The 16,272-nt window shown below is 40.5% G+C and overlaps 1 protein-coding gene and 1 long non-coding RNA gene across 2 annotated transcripts in view; one reads left to right on the top strand and one right to left on the bottom strand.

Moving 5' to 3' along the window:
- Nucleotides 1-2,566, bottom strand: part of LOC111247315 (uncharacterized) — a 45,590-nt gene extending 43,024 nt beyond the window's left edge. The window contains exon 1 of the long non-coding RNA XR_015323019.1: nucleotides 1,934-2,566. This is a non-coding gene — a long non-coding RNA (uncharacterized LOC111247315). The remainder of the gene's footprint in view (nucleotides 1-1,933) is intronic.
- A 7,175-nt stretch (nucleotides 2,567-9,741) lies between these two features.
- Nucleotides 9,742-15,693, top strand: LOC111247064 (uncharacterized). The gene is made up of 4 exons (XM_022797608.2): nucleotides 9,742-10,865; nucleotides 12,970-13,179; nucleotides 13,466-13,640; nucleotides 13,835-15,693. The coding sequence occupies exons 1-4, from the start codon at nucleotides 10,539-10,541 to the stop codon at nucleotides 14,101-14,103; spliced, it is 981 nt and encodes a 326-aa protein (XP_022653343.1). The 5' UTR covers nucleotides 9,742-10,538; the 3' UTR covers nucleotides 14,104-15,693.
- Nucleotides 15,694-16,272: the final 579 nt, after the last annotated feature.

Below are 16,272 nucleotides of genomic sequence, written 5' to 3'. Positions count from 1 at the left end.
GACATCTCCCACTCATAAAGCAATAATTACCTTCGTGGCCTTTGCACTTCAACACGGATCAACAACTCAAAACGTGTTTTGGAAACTTCTGCCCTCTAAGGAGACGGTATATGCCACTTGGAGAGACCCGAGAAAATATATAATAATTTATTACCTTAAAAATAAGAAGTGCAATGTTTCCTATTACGTAAAAATCAAGGAATCTTTCTTTTCAGTCTTATAGTTTAGAACAAATGCAGCGTTTAAAGTTTCATCATGTGATCAAATAGGTGACGAATCAAACACTTACTACACATATCGTATAGTACCTTATCACTATTTAAAGTCTAAGTGGTTCACCAAACACATTAAGTTTTCATTGACAGGTAGGCTGTTTAGGTGATAAAAACTGATTTTCTTTTTTTTGTTTTTTTTTATAGGGCTATACACTTCTTGAGTAGTACATTTCAAGAGAATAATGTCATGCATTTTAAATATGAAATAGAAGAGAGCGGGACCATGTCAGATAAAATTTATTTAACGCTATCGTTGAAAACAGTGGGTGTAACGGGAGGAAAAAAATATTTCAATATGTTTGTCAGAGACTTTTTCATTAGATAGCCTAAATGGGCTTGAATTTCGAAAAAAATGTAAGTTAAGCTCATATGACCCCATCGAGTGGGGTTGTATGAGCCGGAGCTGAAGTGTGTGTGCCACTAGTGAGGTCAGTTATCCAATAGAGCTTGTTTCTTCTCATAGAAAGGATTGCAATTATAGCTAGAAGAGAAAATGTTTACTGCCATTTTCTGCCAAATTCGCTGTAACTTCTAATACATATGTCGACACAAGACCGAAAAATGCGGCTTGCTAACGAAACCGTCGAAATTTTTTTCCTAAAGTAACCATATGTGGCACGCTATTGACAACAGGTATAACCGCAACTAATTCAGCGAATGGCTGCATATAAAGTCTCCATTTTATTTGACATATATATATATATATATATATATATATATATATATATATAGATAAGTTGTTTTCGGAGGCCATATATTTCCTTCAATATCGACGCCATCCGCTTTCATATAAGCTCGAAACGCGATAGCCCATATAGCCCAACTCCACTCTGGCCTGTGCAGCCCTCAAGGTGATCATATAACATAACTCAATACAACGTTTTTCTAAAATGTAACTTGCTTTCAGTTTGCCCTTGAAAATATAATCACAAAATAGGAAAACCGTAGTAGAGAAACAAACTGGTTATTCTGTTTCTCTGCCATTGAACAAAGGTTGGAAGAAATACGTAACTGCTTCAATAAAGCCGCCCTTTTATAACCCAGTTAAAGAGAAAACTTAGTGACACGAATTGTCCTAAATCCCCCACCCATGTGCATGTCGAAAATTGTGGAAGCTTAAGGGCACTCAAATTTAAATTTAACATTCCCTTAACAGAAGGAAATATAGTCCCTTATATAGCCCCCGTCCCGTGCAGCCCCACCTTTTTCTACTATAAAAGCTCGACGACAACATTTCTCCATGTAATTAATAATATTTCGCTAGTCCTGGGCTGGCGATCCGAGGCGGCACCACTTCGCACATCTCTGTTTCGAAACTTAGCATTCGGTGCTGCACTGTTAAACGCATTGCTTTAAACGAAGCACTCCGTGTAGGGCGTAACACTGGTTTGCATGAATTCTTTGGTTTGTAGAGTTCACTTAATGCCAATCAGCGATTAAACAAGCTCGCTTTTCTACCCAATCGCACACGGCCTGCCTGTCGATTACGACATATAGTGTACCTTTCAATCTTTTAATGTTGGACACCTATGAAAATGTCCTTCATTAAAATGTAACGAAATAAAAGAAGATGTTGGCCTATGTTTAGAACCCATGTTGATGTCAGCATATCTTAGTATTAACATTCGGCTATTACCTGCTCTTCTTTTACGATTTACCTTTTTTCAACAGCTGAAAATTAAGTGTGCAGCAAATGACGCTGATTTTTCTTAGCCTTAAGATCTTCAGGTACATCTAGATCGTCGATCAGAGATGCGCAAGCCTTGCAGCGACGACTGGCACACAAAACTTCTAAGGACATAATCATTCTGGCGTTTTTTTGTCACTACTGCTTATGCGAATGTTAGCTTGTACATCTCAAGCGACTTGATATAGAAGGGACTCATGTATATCGTTTGTATAATGCCGTAAGTAAACATTTGGATTGATTAAAAGGTGAACAGAGGTATCTTGCTATGCAAGTGCGGGTGAGCACCACAAGCGGCATAAGGTAGGTTTTAAAAGACCTAAACCAGGTAGTGCCCCTATGCGTTACAAAAACCCCAACCAAAAAAGTGATCACGCTGAGCACTTCTTTATCCCTTTACTTACGCCGTTATCTGTTTAGCACACCGTCACAGACGACATAGTATTCTTTATTACACACCGCTTCGCGGTCTGGGTGCGTGCCGTCCCATTGACTCGCCAAATCGACAGATAACATGAGATGGCACACTCGTACTCTAGCGGCAGCTAAATAAAGGTGGTCCCCATTTTCTTACTTAAAAGATTTTGGCCAGTGCATCAGGGCTAGAAGACTGGCTGTCTCCTTCTTACTTTTTTGATTATCTGCATATGTACTAACAGTGGCTCCATACCACGTAACTACATGCGCGGGGCCTTCCCTACTCTCTCGCCCTTTTTTCTTCGAAGCCAGCAACAAACGTTGATGGTGGTGGTACGGCTGTTGATCTGTGATACCATGACGTCTTGCTGGCTGATATCCACGTTAGCGTCCATCGTGGTGATGGTGGTGGTGCCGGTGTTAGTACCAGCGATGACGGGATCGTCACGTGTCAGGGTCCGCGAGTGATTTTCCGCTTTAAGTCCGCCACAGCGTCCTCTAGAAAGACTTTTGCTTCTCGTATTGCTGACAACTATAGACGTACCACATCTGCTATTACGGCTCTTAACTCCGGCAAATCTAGGCAGGTCTGTTGTTGTTTTTTTATTTGAGGGAATTTCCTTTTGTCTAGCGAAGTTCGCTTTGTCAATCCTCAATCGCCCCTTTCCGTAACTTGACGTGTTTCAGTCCACTTCTAACGGAAATGAGACTGAAAGTAGGCGAAAAGTAAATATCTTTGTCTGGCTATTCTATAGGTCAATACTTGGGGGGTCTTTGTATTAGTGGAGATGGCGGATGTTTATGTCATACGTAGCATCATCGCTAATCAATGTTAATTTGTGTGGGGTCATAGTCGTAAAGCTTCTGTAAACAAACAGCCAATATTACAAGGCGTTAACACCAACTATATCCCTTCCATTTGTTTAACCATCCGCGATGCACTCGTCCCAGAAATAGCTAGTTTTAGCGGCTTATCTATACAATCGCAACGAGTTTCCTAAAACAATAATCGCCAGTAAAACCGGTTAGAATACGTATGCGTCGTCAACTATCAGCCTTGATAGTTCGAACGTAGCCATATGCAGTACTAATACATTCAAATAGATCAATGGACAATCGCCTGTAAATCGATTTAGACATCAGTCCAATATCCATTTAGCGTCTGTAAGCCAGCAATATTCAGGTTACGCGCCGGCGCATAGACTTCATACTGTCCTTTAAGATGCTATACGTAAAACTGAGAGTTCAATGCCCTTTTTGGTTTTCAACATTCATTTGTACAGTACATAACATTTTAGATAGACATACAACAAGTTGAAGGTCCGTGTGCCAAGCTTGTGGACAATTTTTGGCCTGGGTTTCAGCTTCCGGACAAAGCTGACGCCAATCTGGATGATAAGTAGACGTTTGTCGAAGGGCATAGACCCTTTATTGCAAACGCAAATTAAAACTAGTACAAAAATCACCTGACGATATTTTGTATCAGTTTATTGCTTAAACACTATATAGCGCTATATTAACCAATAGGGCAAATGTGCCCCGGGATAATTTGACTAACTATAAAGCTGAGCTCGATTTTTGGTAAGACAAATAAATCAACATAAATGTCGAAGCATCCGTTACTTGAATGCAATGTATTCTGTCCTTTTATCTTTCCTCGTGTACCGGCCGCCACGATGTTATTTTTAGTATAATGAAATGCGGGGCATAAAGTCTTAACAAAGTCAATAGCCGCAATCTTAACATATGGATAAAATCTCGCTGGGTTTTGAAACGAAAGAAAAAAGGAATTATACAACGACTACAATACCTGGAAAGTTACCGGATAGAATGGTAAACGTATTAGTTGTAACAGTTGGGCCAGATTCTTTAGATCAACCCGACTGATAATTTAATAGTTATGCCATACATTGTGCTATATAAAACAAACCTAAGATGAAGCCGAACCTAGTTCTACTTTGGTCATTGGGCTTGCCTAGGATGATTCTTCCGGCCAAAATCTACAATAGCTCACTTACTCTGGAACCGACTAAATTATTTTAACCATTTGGATATAGGCCGTATTAGGTAATCTGACGAAAGCTCGTTCAGTTTATTGCACTAATAAGTTAAATAGATATTTGTGAGACGAACACACTGGGTGATGTATACCCCACTCCTAGCCAGCCCTAGAGGTGCACCTGCGCCATTGGAATCTAACTAAGCACAAAGATCTGGCGTTGCTTGCTTTCGATACAACGGTTTCAGTCCCGTACGCGACACTTGCGTGATATTACGTTTCTCAATTTCCACTCAGGTTTGCTGGTTTCGATATAGTTGCATTTTCAATGGGAACAGACAACGGAGTCTGTAGAGCTCCATCCGAGCTTCTCGTCATCTGCTATGCCCCGTCTTCTCTTCCTTTGTTTAACCACGTCTAAGGTTCCCAGTACTCTATAATCTAGATTCTTGGAAGGACAGCTATCTATGGTCGACCCCTGTTGAAACCTTAGATATCCAGAATCTCTAAAGATACGTCACTTAAAATTTTATTTTTATTAAATAAAAAAGACCAAAAAGGATCTACCCTATTCCCGCGCAATTGTATCCAAAATTGACCTTCTCCGAAATGCACCTTCGCCTAAAAGGTTCTACAGCTCTTTTTTAATTCTACGCCTTTGCCTATTTGAGTGTAAAAAAACGTCTTCGGTTGTGGCGTATGCACCTTATTTAAAGTTCGTTTTTGAACGCGTGCAGCTGAAAGAATCTGTGCGTACCCGTATCATTCTCGGATCTGTACGCATTTCCTTTGTCACGAACAAAAAACACTGTAGTTAACTATAGAATGTGACATAAAAGGACGCGCTCCTACGATGGTTCTGCTTGACTGGGCATCTTCACTGGGTAGATTTGAACGATAGAGATAACCAATTTTTTCGAGACGATGAAGCTCTTTAAGCGTTTCGCTCCTGCGAAACATTTGGTGAATTGTATGTATTTTATTGATGGCCAATGCTGCCATTAGCTTTTTAATTTCTCGAATCAATTAGCAATTGTTTAAGCTGCTGGGAAATATGGCTTTCCGTGAACTGTACAAAAAAATGTACACGCATTTTCACATGTAGACGTTACTGATGCCGCTTGTAGCGAGTGATTTCGATATTTACTTACAACAAATAATAGATGATCACATAGAGCCGCCAGTAATTGATTCGGATAGTTTATGTTGACTTTGAAAAGTAAGAGTAGCTGGTGACTGAAGGTTCTTGTTATGCTGTTGTAATTAAACCCACAGAGACAGACAGCTTATAGCTCTAACAGACGCTTATAAACCCCGTATTATTGACGATCCTTTTCCTAGCGACGCGTTTCTGTTGGCTTGCTTGCCTAAGAACTTTCGTTATCTTAGTACAATCCGCATCATCTCGTTCTTTCGGCATTGTCATAAGCAGCACTGTGGCTTCGCCTTGTACTGTGAACTATCCGTCGATGGAATAGTACGTTATATAGTGTCCTATTATCTATTTTGATTTATTTATCTACGCACCTTCTACCTCCTATGAATGGATGTGCCTAGTTATGTATGTGTATTCGTAAACACTATGCATACCCGGTTTCTTGTGCGGTTTTTGGCTATCAATGTTGTTATTGTTGTTGTTGTTGTTGTTGTTGCTGTTATTGCCGTCGGTGTGCAGCAATACGTACAAAATCGTCTATAATCTTACCAGCATTGCGGTAGTTATCGATGAACACAAAGATGAGAAGCATTTCCCTTGATAAACAAAGGCCGACATACATTCCATCATGAAATGGTGGCCAATCCTGGCGAAACATCTGCAGAAATTCGCAACTCGGTCACACACGGCTATAGAGAAAAAAACAGGCAGAATTGCATATCGAGTTATGTTGCCGATGATGAGGCCACACGCGAATAGATGACCGAGTTGCGCCTGACCGGAGGTCAATGGGATGTTTCCATCAACAAGTGGAGCTTTCTCGGACTCCCCGTAGCTCAAGCGCATTGCGCAACGACAAGCAGCTAACGGGGGTTCCACTAGTTTGCGAGATCGTAAACCGTTCGCCGATGGGGCGCACAGAAGCAAACATCGCCCAAGCTTGTATATGCTGTGCCTATTTTTCTCTGTTCTAGCGCAACCACAGATGAGAACGACCTAGAATTGGATTCAGTGGTGAACCACCTTCCGGTCAGTTAGCCTATGTCCCGCATTTGCGTTTGTCTAGGCTGCAAACGAAGATAAGAACGTGCTCAGCAGACGGGTGCTTTTCCAGTGGACTCTGTGGTGAAGATCCGCAAACTTCCGAAGGGAGTCGCGGTGGATGTTCGCGACCTTTGCCTTGACCACCCGTGCCTGCCTGCCTGTGACTGCTCCAGTCACAGCAATTGGGCCACTACAAAACCACAAGACAGCTGTTGTGAAACTTGTTTCTTATGGGACACCTGCATCTGATGCAGCTATATTCGGTGACTCACCGCTCAAATAGCAAGGAAAGTTCCATTCTAACTTTGAAAAATAATACTGATCCAACCATGACTGATTGGTGATCCAATGCTTATAGGAGACTGTAAGGTTTTTTCTGTAGAAATGTAGGTGACTTTGGCAATAAAAAAAGAATAATTAATCCCAAGCTTGTAGCACTGAAGTCAGACAGATGTTTCGCTTGAATCGGTGATTTGTGCTTTCAAATAGTTCGGTGTAGTTCCTCAAGCCTGGAATGTCATATTAAGGGCGGCTATGAAAAACATTTCCCATCCTATTATTTATTAGCCAGTTGGTGTCATCACGTTTTAGTACTGGAAAAATTTTTCTTATTAATGACAAGCTTGATTTGTTGAAAAATGAAGGCGGTATATGAACAACCTCCATTCGATATACTCTTCCTAAAGAGCGCATTGTTATATATATATATATATATATATATATATATATAACTGTTCCGGCTAATTTAAGATTTCTATATTCCTTGAGTAATGTTCGACGTTCATAGGCTCAGTGATCAGCTTTTTCTCGCTATCGCAAGATACGAACAAAATAAATGATTTTTGCCCTTTGGCAATACCAATAAATGGCACAAAAAATGTCATAGTATTATAAAAGACGAAGTCTGTGACAACTCGTGTTTTTACGTGAAAATGTACGCGAAAATCAGGACTATGATCAGTAGGTTTCGTTTGAAACGTTTGTTTGTATTATTGGAAATTTTACTGCAACTGATTTCAAAACACTTATTTCGATTGCTTTCGTTGCATTGCCGCTGATTATGCCAGAAGGTTTAAAATCACCGACTTTTCTCGAAGGTTCCTGACATTTTATCAGTGTGTTTTTAGCCACAGCAGTTAAACTCTATGGTTCGATTCATATTTGCATACGAAAGTGGGCATTGCCCTAAGGCTTTCCGTTTTATGCTGGTCAAGTTTACGTTAGACTCGAAAGCTAAGTTATTCTCGTGCCAAACGGTAGAGTAGCGTTTTTGTAAAGCGATTAGAAGCGGACGTTGTTTGGATTAACATGCAGCTGTGGCAATGAACTAACGGCCGGAATCATGAAAACGATAAAAACATGCTTTTCTTGTGGCCAGCAAGAACTTCGATCACTATCAATATTACGCTTCCGAACACTAATAGACGATAAAAATACAATGAAATATAAAGACCTATTCGCTAATTGGCGATGGCTAGCGCACAGGGCCTACTGTGATTTAAACGTTACGAGCATCTCGAGGGCAGCACGAATAATAGATTGAAAAGAGGATAGATTTATCTCGTATATTGTGATGTAATGGAAATGTTCACAGGGAGTAAGAAATATGTGCCAGCTTTTTTTTTTTGTCAAGGATAAAGATAATTATTATGAACATGTTTAACGTGAATACAGTCTAGTCTGCGGCTCAGATATGACAACTTGACAGAGTGGACCCGTTATAATTGTCCTTGTACTGCTACGTATTTGATAACTGTTTAACAACATTAAGTACACAGAATGATTTCATAATGTCCGTAGCGGAAACTTTTCCAGTGGGGTATGTCATCAAACTTACGGACAGAGATTGAGACCTGGGTGCATCAGATTATTGCCATAGACCGATGCTAAATATCTGAGACAGGCAGAAACGTTTGCCGATGTGACGGTTATACAGGAGACTGTGTATGTCTAGTCACAAATCTGTCGACTCTTCGACAAAAAGGCCGCACCAAGAGCAGAAGATTTGGAGCACTTTGAAATTGTGCTACTAGTGAACTATCAGCTTTTAAATGAGAACAGTAAACTTAAATGAGTCTTACATTTATACTATGGGAAGGATTAGAAATTATCCTTTTTTTAACAATGAGCAAAAAAGAACATGTTGCTTTGTTTAGTAATAAACAGTCGGTTGAAATTGCGCTTATTCTGTTCAGCCGTTGCAAGAATAGCTCAGGTGAGCATCGAATGAGGGCAACGCGTAGGGTGATTTGTGTGCAGCTGGAAAAACGTCCATTAACAGTTCTTGATAGATTTGCCGCCTGCCAACCTACCTTATCTTGCTATACAAAACGCTTACCGCCGCTTTCCTAATTCACTAATTTCTGCTCATACAAAAACACGAAATATAACAGTTTTCGTTACTTGTTTTTCTGTATCGTCATGGCCAGCAATAGGGTTTTGCTTTCTATTCGACAACGGGGCAATATGCGACGTGTTATCTATTTTGGTTTGCCCATCTACGCGCGTCCTATATACTATTCATAGATATGTCTATTTATGTATGCGTGCTCGGAGGCACTATGCATCTCTTTGTTGCGCTGTTTTTGCTATCAATATTGCTATTATCCTCACTGTGCAACAATATCTACGATTTTCATCGTACCAACAATTACCTGCACATCGTATCGGGTCCGCAACTAGGATTTAATCTTGCCTATGAAAAAGTTTGATTTTTCCTTTTTTCTATACGTAGAATCGAAAGACTTAATATATATTAACTATTTTTCTATAGTAACATTCGACAAGTTGTCTATACATCATAAGTCCGTAGTTGCCTATACACGTTATCGCTGGTAGACCTCTAACAACAGCAGTAGCAATGTAAAAGATCATCGTTTACTGCAAATCAACACTCGGCTCGATCTTATTGACTGTTTAAAACAACAACAATAACAATAGTACGAGCAGTAGAGGCCACCGTCTGTAGACAGCGTGTCTTTCGTTTCTGATTGCTCTAAGCGTAATCGCTCTTACTCTTAACAGCATTTCGTTCGACCTGTAGGTTAGTCCTAATGCGTAATTTCTAGACTGCGCGCATGACAGCTCTAGCCGGCTGTATGTATGTATGTATGTGTAGAAATTGTAGTGTTTGTACCTCTTACTCTCCACCCATAACAGGGACTTACCACCTACCCTCAATGGCTCGCGCGCCATCTTTACTAAGGTTACTGGTGCTTCCTACGTATCTCTTTTCCCTTGGGAAAGGAGGATGTGAAGGCTGGATGCTGCTGCGGCGGCGGCGGAGGCAGGCTGTTGGCAAGCCCTTTCGTCAGGTTTGTTTAAAGACCGAGACTTCCATACAGTGCGCACTCATGTAACCTCTACACGTTGAACAGGAAGGACAACGCGCCACATAGAAGCTGGCTTCGTATCTCTTTATCGTTTCACTCTTGTCGTATGCCGTTGTCAATCTGTCGATTAGACATTGTTATGGATGTACTCTTGTAACGTAACGTAACAGTCCGAGCCACAGTGTTCACATTGTCACTAGCACGTTCACGTGACAGCAAGAGTGACATGAGAAAGAAGTCGGCCGCTAGAACTGAAAAGGGCAAAAAGCAGCGCCGTTGAGTGTTAGGTAATCAAAGTTCGACGACATTTGTCTATTGTCGCTTAACAGTAGCCGACACACCGCGCGGCTCGATACTGTCGTTTGTGTCGCAGCGAGTGAGAAAGGGGTCGTGAACAAACTATATTCATACTGCACAGTTGTGTAATTTCTTTCAACTTATTATACGCTCGACAAATAGAGTTCAAGTACTAGTGGTTTGCTAGCAGACAGATAAACACTGGGCAAACTGGGCACCGATTTCACATCTGCAACTTATCCTGCGAACTCGATCCGTTTTCGGCACTAGGGGTTGACGCAGACGGCTCGGGTGTGCCACTATCGCTGCAAACTAGAAAACAGTGTCAAAGATGACGGTGTTAGAACAAGAGGTGTCCTCTAATTTGGGCCTTTTGGTGGCCCTACGACTGGGCCTGAAACCAGCAACGCCTGCCAAACATTTGCTGCAGGAGGCCCGTAAAGTGTACAATTGCGCCGCCAGCCGTCTTGAACGCTGGCTGGTAGCCATGGATGGAGAAAACTTAGTGCAGATCGTTATGTGGCGTTTCAGTAGGAGCTTTGACGAACTCAAGATGTCGATACTCAACGATCTGGACACGGGTTTCGAGTCACTTCACTTCCTGATGCAGGTTGCGCCACGCTTCATGCCAGAAATGGTAAATTCAGCTCTACAGCAGGTGGGTACTCTTCTACTTTTCTTTTGCGCCACTTTATTTAAGCATTTTATATAGTATGCGCAACTTGTACCCGTTTCAACTCACAGAAAATAATAGAAGCATCTTAGTAACTACTATACGTAGTGGTAGCTCCGAAAAATTATTAGATATAGAAGGTATTACCTTTCGACCTTAACTAGATCTGCATCTCTAACTAAATCGTAAACTTGATACTATACAAGGCAGGATTTAAAAAAAACGCTTTTGCTGTTCATGCGCTGGAACTTATTCAAAAAGTGCTTTCTAACACAGGACACTTAAGAACTATAAGTCTTTTTTACGGAACCCAATTTAATAAACTCCCCGTGTGATCGATAGTGGCCGTATCAAGAGATTCGGTACGTTCGAACCGTCATGCTCGCGCTACAAATTTAGCTGGGGCAGTCGCATCCCGTATTGTAACAGGCATCGCGTGGTGAGTGCAATGAATGGCCACCTCTTTAGAAATGCTGCCGTTTACGTCAAATCGTGTCAGAGAAATCGTGACCCATTCCTTCTGAAATAAATCTGTTGCCTGATCTGCGATCGAGGGCTAATCGTAGCGGGCATTGTGCGTCGCAAATTGACGGACACTCTATTTTGTTAGCTTAATTAGCAAAGCTAGCGCAAAGCGTGACGGTACGATCACTGCTAAACGAGATATCAGTTTCTCTCATCTCTAACAAAACAGTGTTGTATTGACACAGCTTTTACGGAAAGGACGCCGCACAGGCAGAAGATCATAGTAAATGGCTTGATCAAACGAAACTATCTACAGATCAGAAGCGGACGATGTCTTTGTCAGCCTGTCCGACGGAACCCCATTACGCTAGTCCACTTACCACTCACCATATAGGGAAGAATAATTAGGTTTGCGTTGCGTAATTTGCAATAACGGTTATTGAGTGGCATATCAGATTCGAATGATATACGAAATTAAGGGTGCATTGAATTTAGCCCTCGCTTCTTCAGAGTAGCCCGCTCAGCGGATGATTTAGATATTTTTAAGTTGGCATTGTTGGCCAAGTGACAGTTGATTTTCTACTGGTTGAAAAATACAGGACACATTTTTACTTCCCTTGCGTTCTTCCTAGCGAATCTCGCTTTAGAATCCGTTTAAGCCATTATGCATTACTGCATCCCGTCAAACGGACTCCATCTCACTGGTGGTTGGTCGTATTTAAGCTATCGTAACAGTCGGTAACTCTTGCTTACGATTTACCATTCGTTCACCGTGAAACATCCATAATGAATTCCAGCTCTATATATAATGTATATATATATATATAGATGTGTGTGTGCACAATATGTATCCGTTACGAAGAGCCAACTGGCCTTTCTCCTACTATGGTCTTTTATTTCAATCTATAACGCATAAAATGATTATTATTGTTTTTATAATTGTGGTAAATGGTTATTCGGTGTTTGTCATACCGCTTCGTTAACGCTAATGATTCCCGTCCTGCTAGCTGGTTCTATTTCATCTGTTGACGTCGCTCATTGCCATCTTGGGCAATAGTTGTAATGTCTGCCTGCTTGTAAATCTTCAGAGTGTTTTCGGCCTTTCGTTGGCTCCAGTCGCATCGCTTTATGAGTGATTTTATAGCGTTAAGAATAGGAACTCGTCTAGCCTCTATGAATACCGAGAGGAAGAACCTCAGTGAGAAAATGCTCTCCCTTGGAGTTTTATATAGCAGCAGCTCGGTAGCAAACATGTTTAGATTTTGCTTAGTATTATGTAAATTAGTGTCGGGAACCAACCAGATGATATTATGACAGCTGTTTTCATTGTTAACCTCGGTTTTTGAATGTCTAGGTATTCTAGTAGACTTCGCTTTACGTAAGAGCTTAGCTCTTCTAAAGATCACTAAAACATCGTTACCTCTAGGTACCGACATTTCTAACTCGTAATTAATTCCATTAAGACAGAATACGCTCCATATAGAGTTCAGTCAAATGGAGGAATTGAACGAGAACCATTTGCTGGAAGGCACATAATATACGTCGATGAACAAAACATTATTTTTTGGTCTTTTATTGGCCAGTTCTAAGCTCCGTTTCCATTGCCCTTTGTTTTTCTCCATAGGTGGCCTGCGATTACCTTTGGACCAAAACGGTTATCGAGAAAGCCTTTCGGCTGTGGCCACTCGCCGCCGGCTGCAACTCTGACAAGCGGCTTTTTCGAGAGGTTCTCATTCAGCTGTACAAATACGTCACCAAATCCCTTATCACCTGGTTAACCCAACATGGGCCGTCGATCCCAGCAGCGTCTCCTGTTTTGGATGAGCTCGCAAAGGTAACTAAACTGTAGTAGACTTGCTAGTTAATAAGAAAGTAAGAGATGTATACTCTATTTCAGCAAACAACTACCCATCAGATATTATGATGTGGAACGTAGATGAAGGCTCGTTGCAAATGATATATAGTCCACATTTTTAATTCCGTTTTTCTTTTTCAGCGGCTTATTCTGTGGTCGAATTATTAAGATATATTGTTTTGTCACTGTGACTTGATTAACATACGCATCCTTAATGATGGCAGACATTGTCATAAATTTATATTCTGATCTGCTTATTATTCAGGTAATTGAGCTCCTGCTTAAATCGGTCCAATGTATCGCGCATCATGGTTCTCTCAGTAAAACACACAAGCGATTGTCACTGAAATCCCTATTCTCGGGTAGAGCACTCGCACTCATGCGGCCGCCTACTAACAGCCAGGACCTAGACAGCACTAATATTAAGAAAAAATTTTCAGGTATGTATGTACATCAACCGGTGTAGCTAACGGAAGAGAAATCGACATGTTTTTGTTACTGTGGATAGTGTGCTTTATATAGACGTTATCGAACGTCAAATAATAAAATCTATTCTTAATCTAATTAATTCCGTAATCTCTGTTGACAAGCACAGCTAACTTTACTTATTCTGCATCTTTCCCTGTCGCTGCAGTCAAGTCGCAGAAGCGTTTGGAAAGTGCCTTTGTTGAGCAGATGAAGTATCTTCGACGAGATATCGGTCAGCGTAAAAATTCTGTGAAGTGCGCTCGTTGGTTAGCACTAGCTGTACCACAGGAGGTGCAAAATGAGCCCATGCTTCTGCGCTCCGACTCTTTAGCTTCGATCTCACCCATCAGCCCGTCGGGACCATACACGTCTCAACTGTCTTCACAGTTAGGAAGCACGCGTACCAACAGCAGAAACAATAAGAAAAGTACATAAGCTTATATACAAAAAAGAAACGACACATATGAGAAGTTGACTATCCCACGACCTCCCTTTCCATCTAGAGCTTGACCTGCTTCAAGTAGCAGACCCAACATCCTGTATGACAGACCCGACAATATGTATATATAGAAATGTATGCAGATAAACAAGCAAACTATCGATGCTACTCGATGTTTACAGAAGTAACGAACAAGTCAGTTCAATCCGAAATCAACTACTGAAAAATGCATGCCTTCCAGAGTGGGCGTTTGATGTCGTATGCACAGTTCTGCATAGCTTACTTTAAATCGCTTGTACTTAAGGATGATGTGTTGTGCCCATGTTGTGATAGAATAATTTAGAAAACCTCTATAGTAGATAAGAGCTGTAACCCCCTTCCCCATCAAATGGCCATGCTCGTGGTACGTGCCGTAGCAACTGTTGTTACTCTAGAATATACGTTAGAATACATTAGAACTGGATAATGATGGCGTGTTACAAAAGTTGTTTATTTCCGTATTTTCTGCATATGTACATTAAAACGATACTTCATCATGGGATCGCGACACGCACATTCGTAAACCCAGTCTTTGTCTCAAACACTTTGTGCATATGCTTATGGCGTACAGTATCATTCGAGTAAACAACGTGAGATATAGAGATTTTTACCGTTGCGGGTCATTAACGGATCCGCGTGTAAATTTGTATTATAGTATGATAATACCCACGATATTTATTACTAAGAAAGGGCTCACGGTGTAAGAACACAAGGACAGAGGCGGACGGCAGCTGGGATTCAAACGTCAGAAACCAAATAAGTGTTAATGAGGGAATGTTACAAATGACGGAGAAACTGACAAATCAGCTTAGCGGATAGAAGTTTTACCATTTCATTTAGTAACGATATATCTTGGCGATATAGCTTTTCATCTAGGGACGCAAAAACAATAACAGATGATGACAAAATTATTTCCCGGTAGTTTTGACTTGTCCTTTTAGGTGGTGGTACTTTACATGACTTCAGCAATTAATAATCTAGATGATCAAATCTCAGAAATCCTACAGACGGTAACCCAAAATGTTATGCATGTCCAGCTTGACAGACCTATCAAATTCATTGATCCTGTATCGTCAGAGGAGTCCACGGTGGGAAAACGTGAAAATTTTTTCCAAGGCGCGCTGCAGATCTGTACAACATTAAACTCGTACGCGTCTTTGAAAAGTTCTGCTTTTTAATAACATATAAGACCGAAACATATGTATGGGCATAGTAATTCCGTCAATGCAGAGTGAGGTGAAAAGAAGGTTGAGATTGCCTATTTGGTTAGTTTAATTTTAAAAGACCATGTACTACTCACTGGTTGTGTTAGAGTGTCACGTGTGTATGCAAATAGGACAAACGATTTATTTAGGGAAAAACCTCACCGAGTCGCCGTCTCCGTGTGATATACAAAGAAAGGATTGTGCGAAAAAAACAAGACGATAATTTACTGTTGATATTGTAAGTACCTATAATATTAATAATAATAATAATAACAAAAATAGAAGATAATGATAATGGAATAATAATAGAAAAAAAAAAAACGTATTTATTGTTTAACAGAGTCTAACCGTGTTATCACTTAACTGTTAAAGGTACATCGTACATAGTATAGAAAATTTTCTGTACAGAAATCTATTTTTCGGATCCGCTCGGTGTATTCGATAACCAGTCAGAGATCCCCAAAACATTCGCAATACTGCGCTAGGAAGCAAAAATGGACAAAGACTTCGCTTTTCTCCAAGCTCCCTCGAAGAAGACCTTTGCTACCGCGAAAACTACAAAAGCAAAACTTGCTAAGCTTAACTTACGAATCTTACTCACATCTAATAGCATCGAATCTGACGCAAAGAAAACTAAACATCTTTTTAATTATTCTTCTCTATTAAGTATTTATTTTCTCAATTGTAGCTAGCAAAAATAGGTTTAAGCCCTGTTGCAGAAAAATAATTCCTATATGGAACGCGGATACAAAAAAAAAAAGAATTGGAATAATAATCAAGTGTCAATACATTGACGGATGTAAATTATATGGAATAATATGATTATGATAATATGACTATCACGGTCATACTATTATTATAGAAGTTCGTAGATTTTAGATCAGTAAAATGTTTTTGCTTAGGGTTAGGGAACGATCTAAT

Source organism: Varroa destructor, unplaced genomic scaffold, assembly GCF_002443255.2.
Source record: "Varroa destructor unplaced genomic scaffold, Vdes_3.0 BEIS01000003.1, whole genome shotgun sequence".
Lineage (NCBI taxonomy): Eukaryota > Metazoa > Arthropoda > Arachnida > Mesostigmata > Varroidae > Varroa > Varroa destructor.
This window is presented reverse-complemented; position numbering and strand designations above follow the sequence as displayed.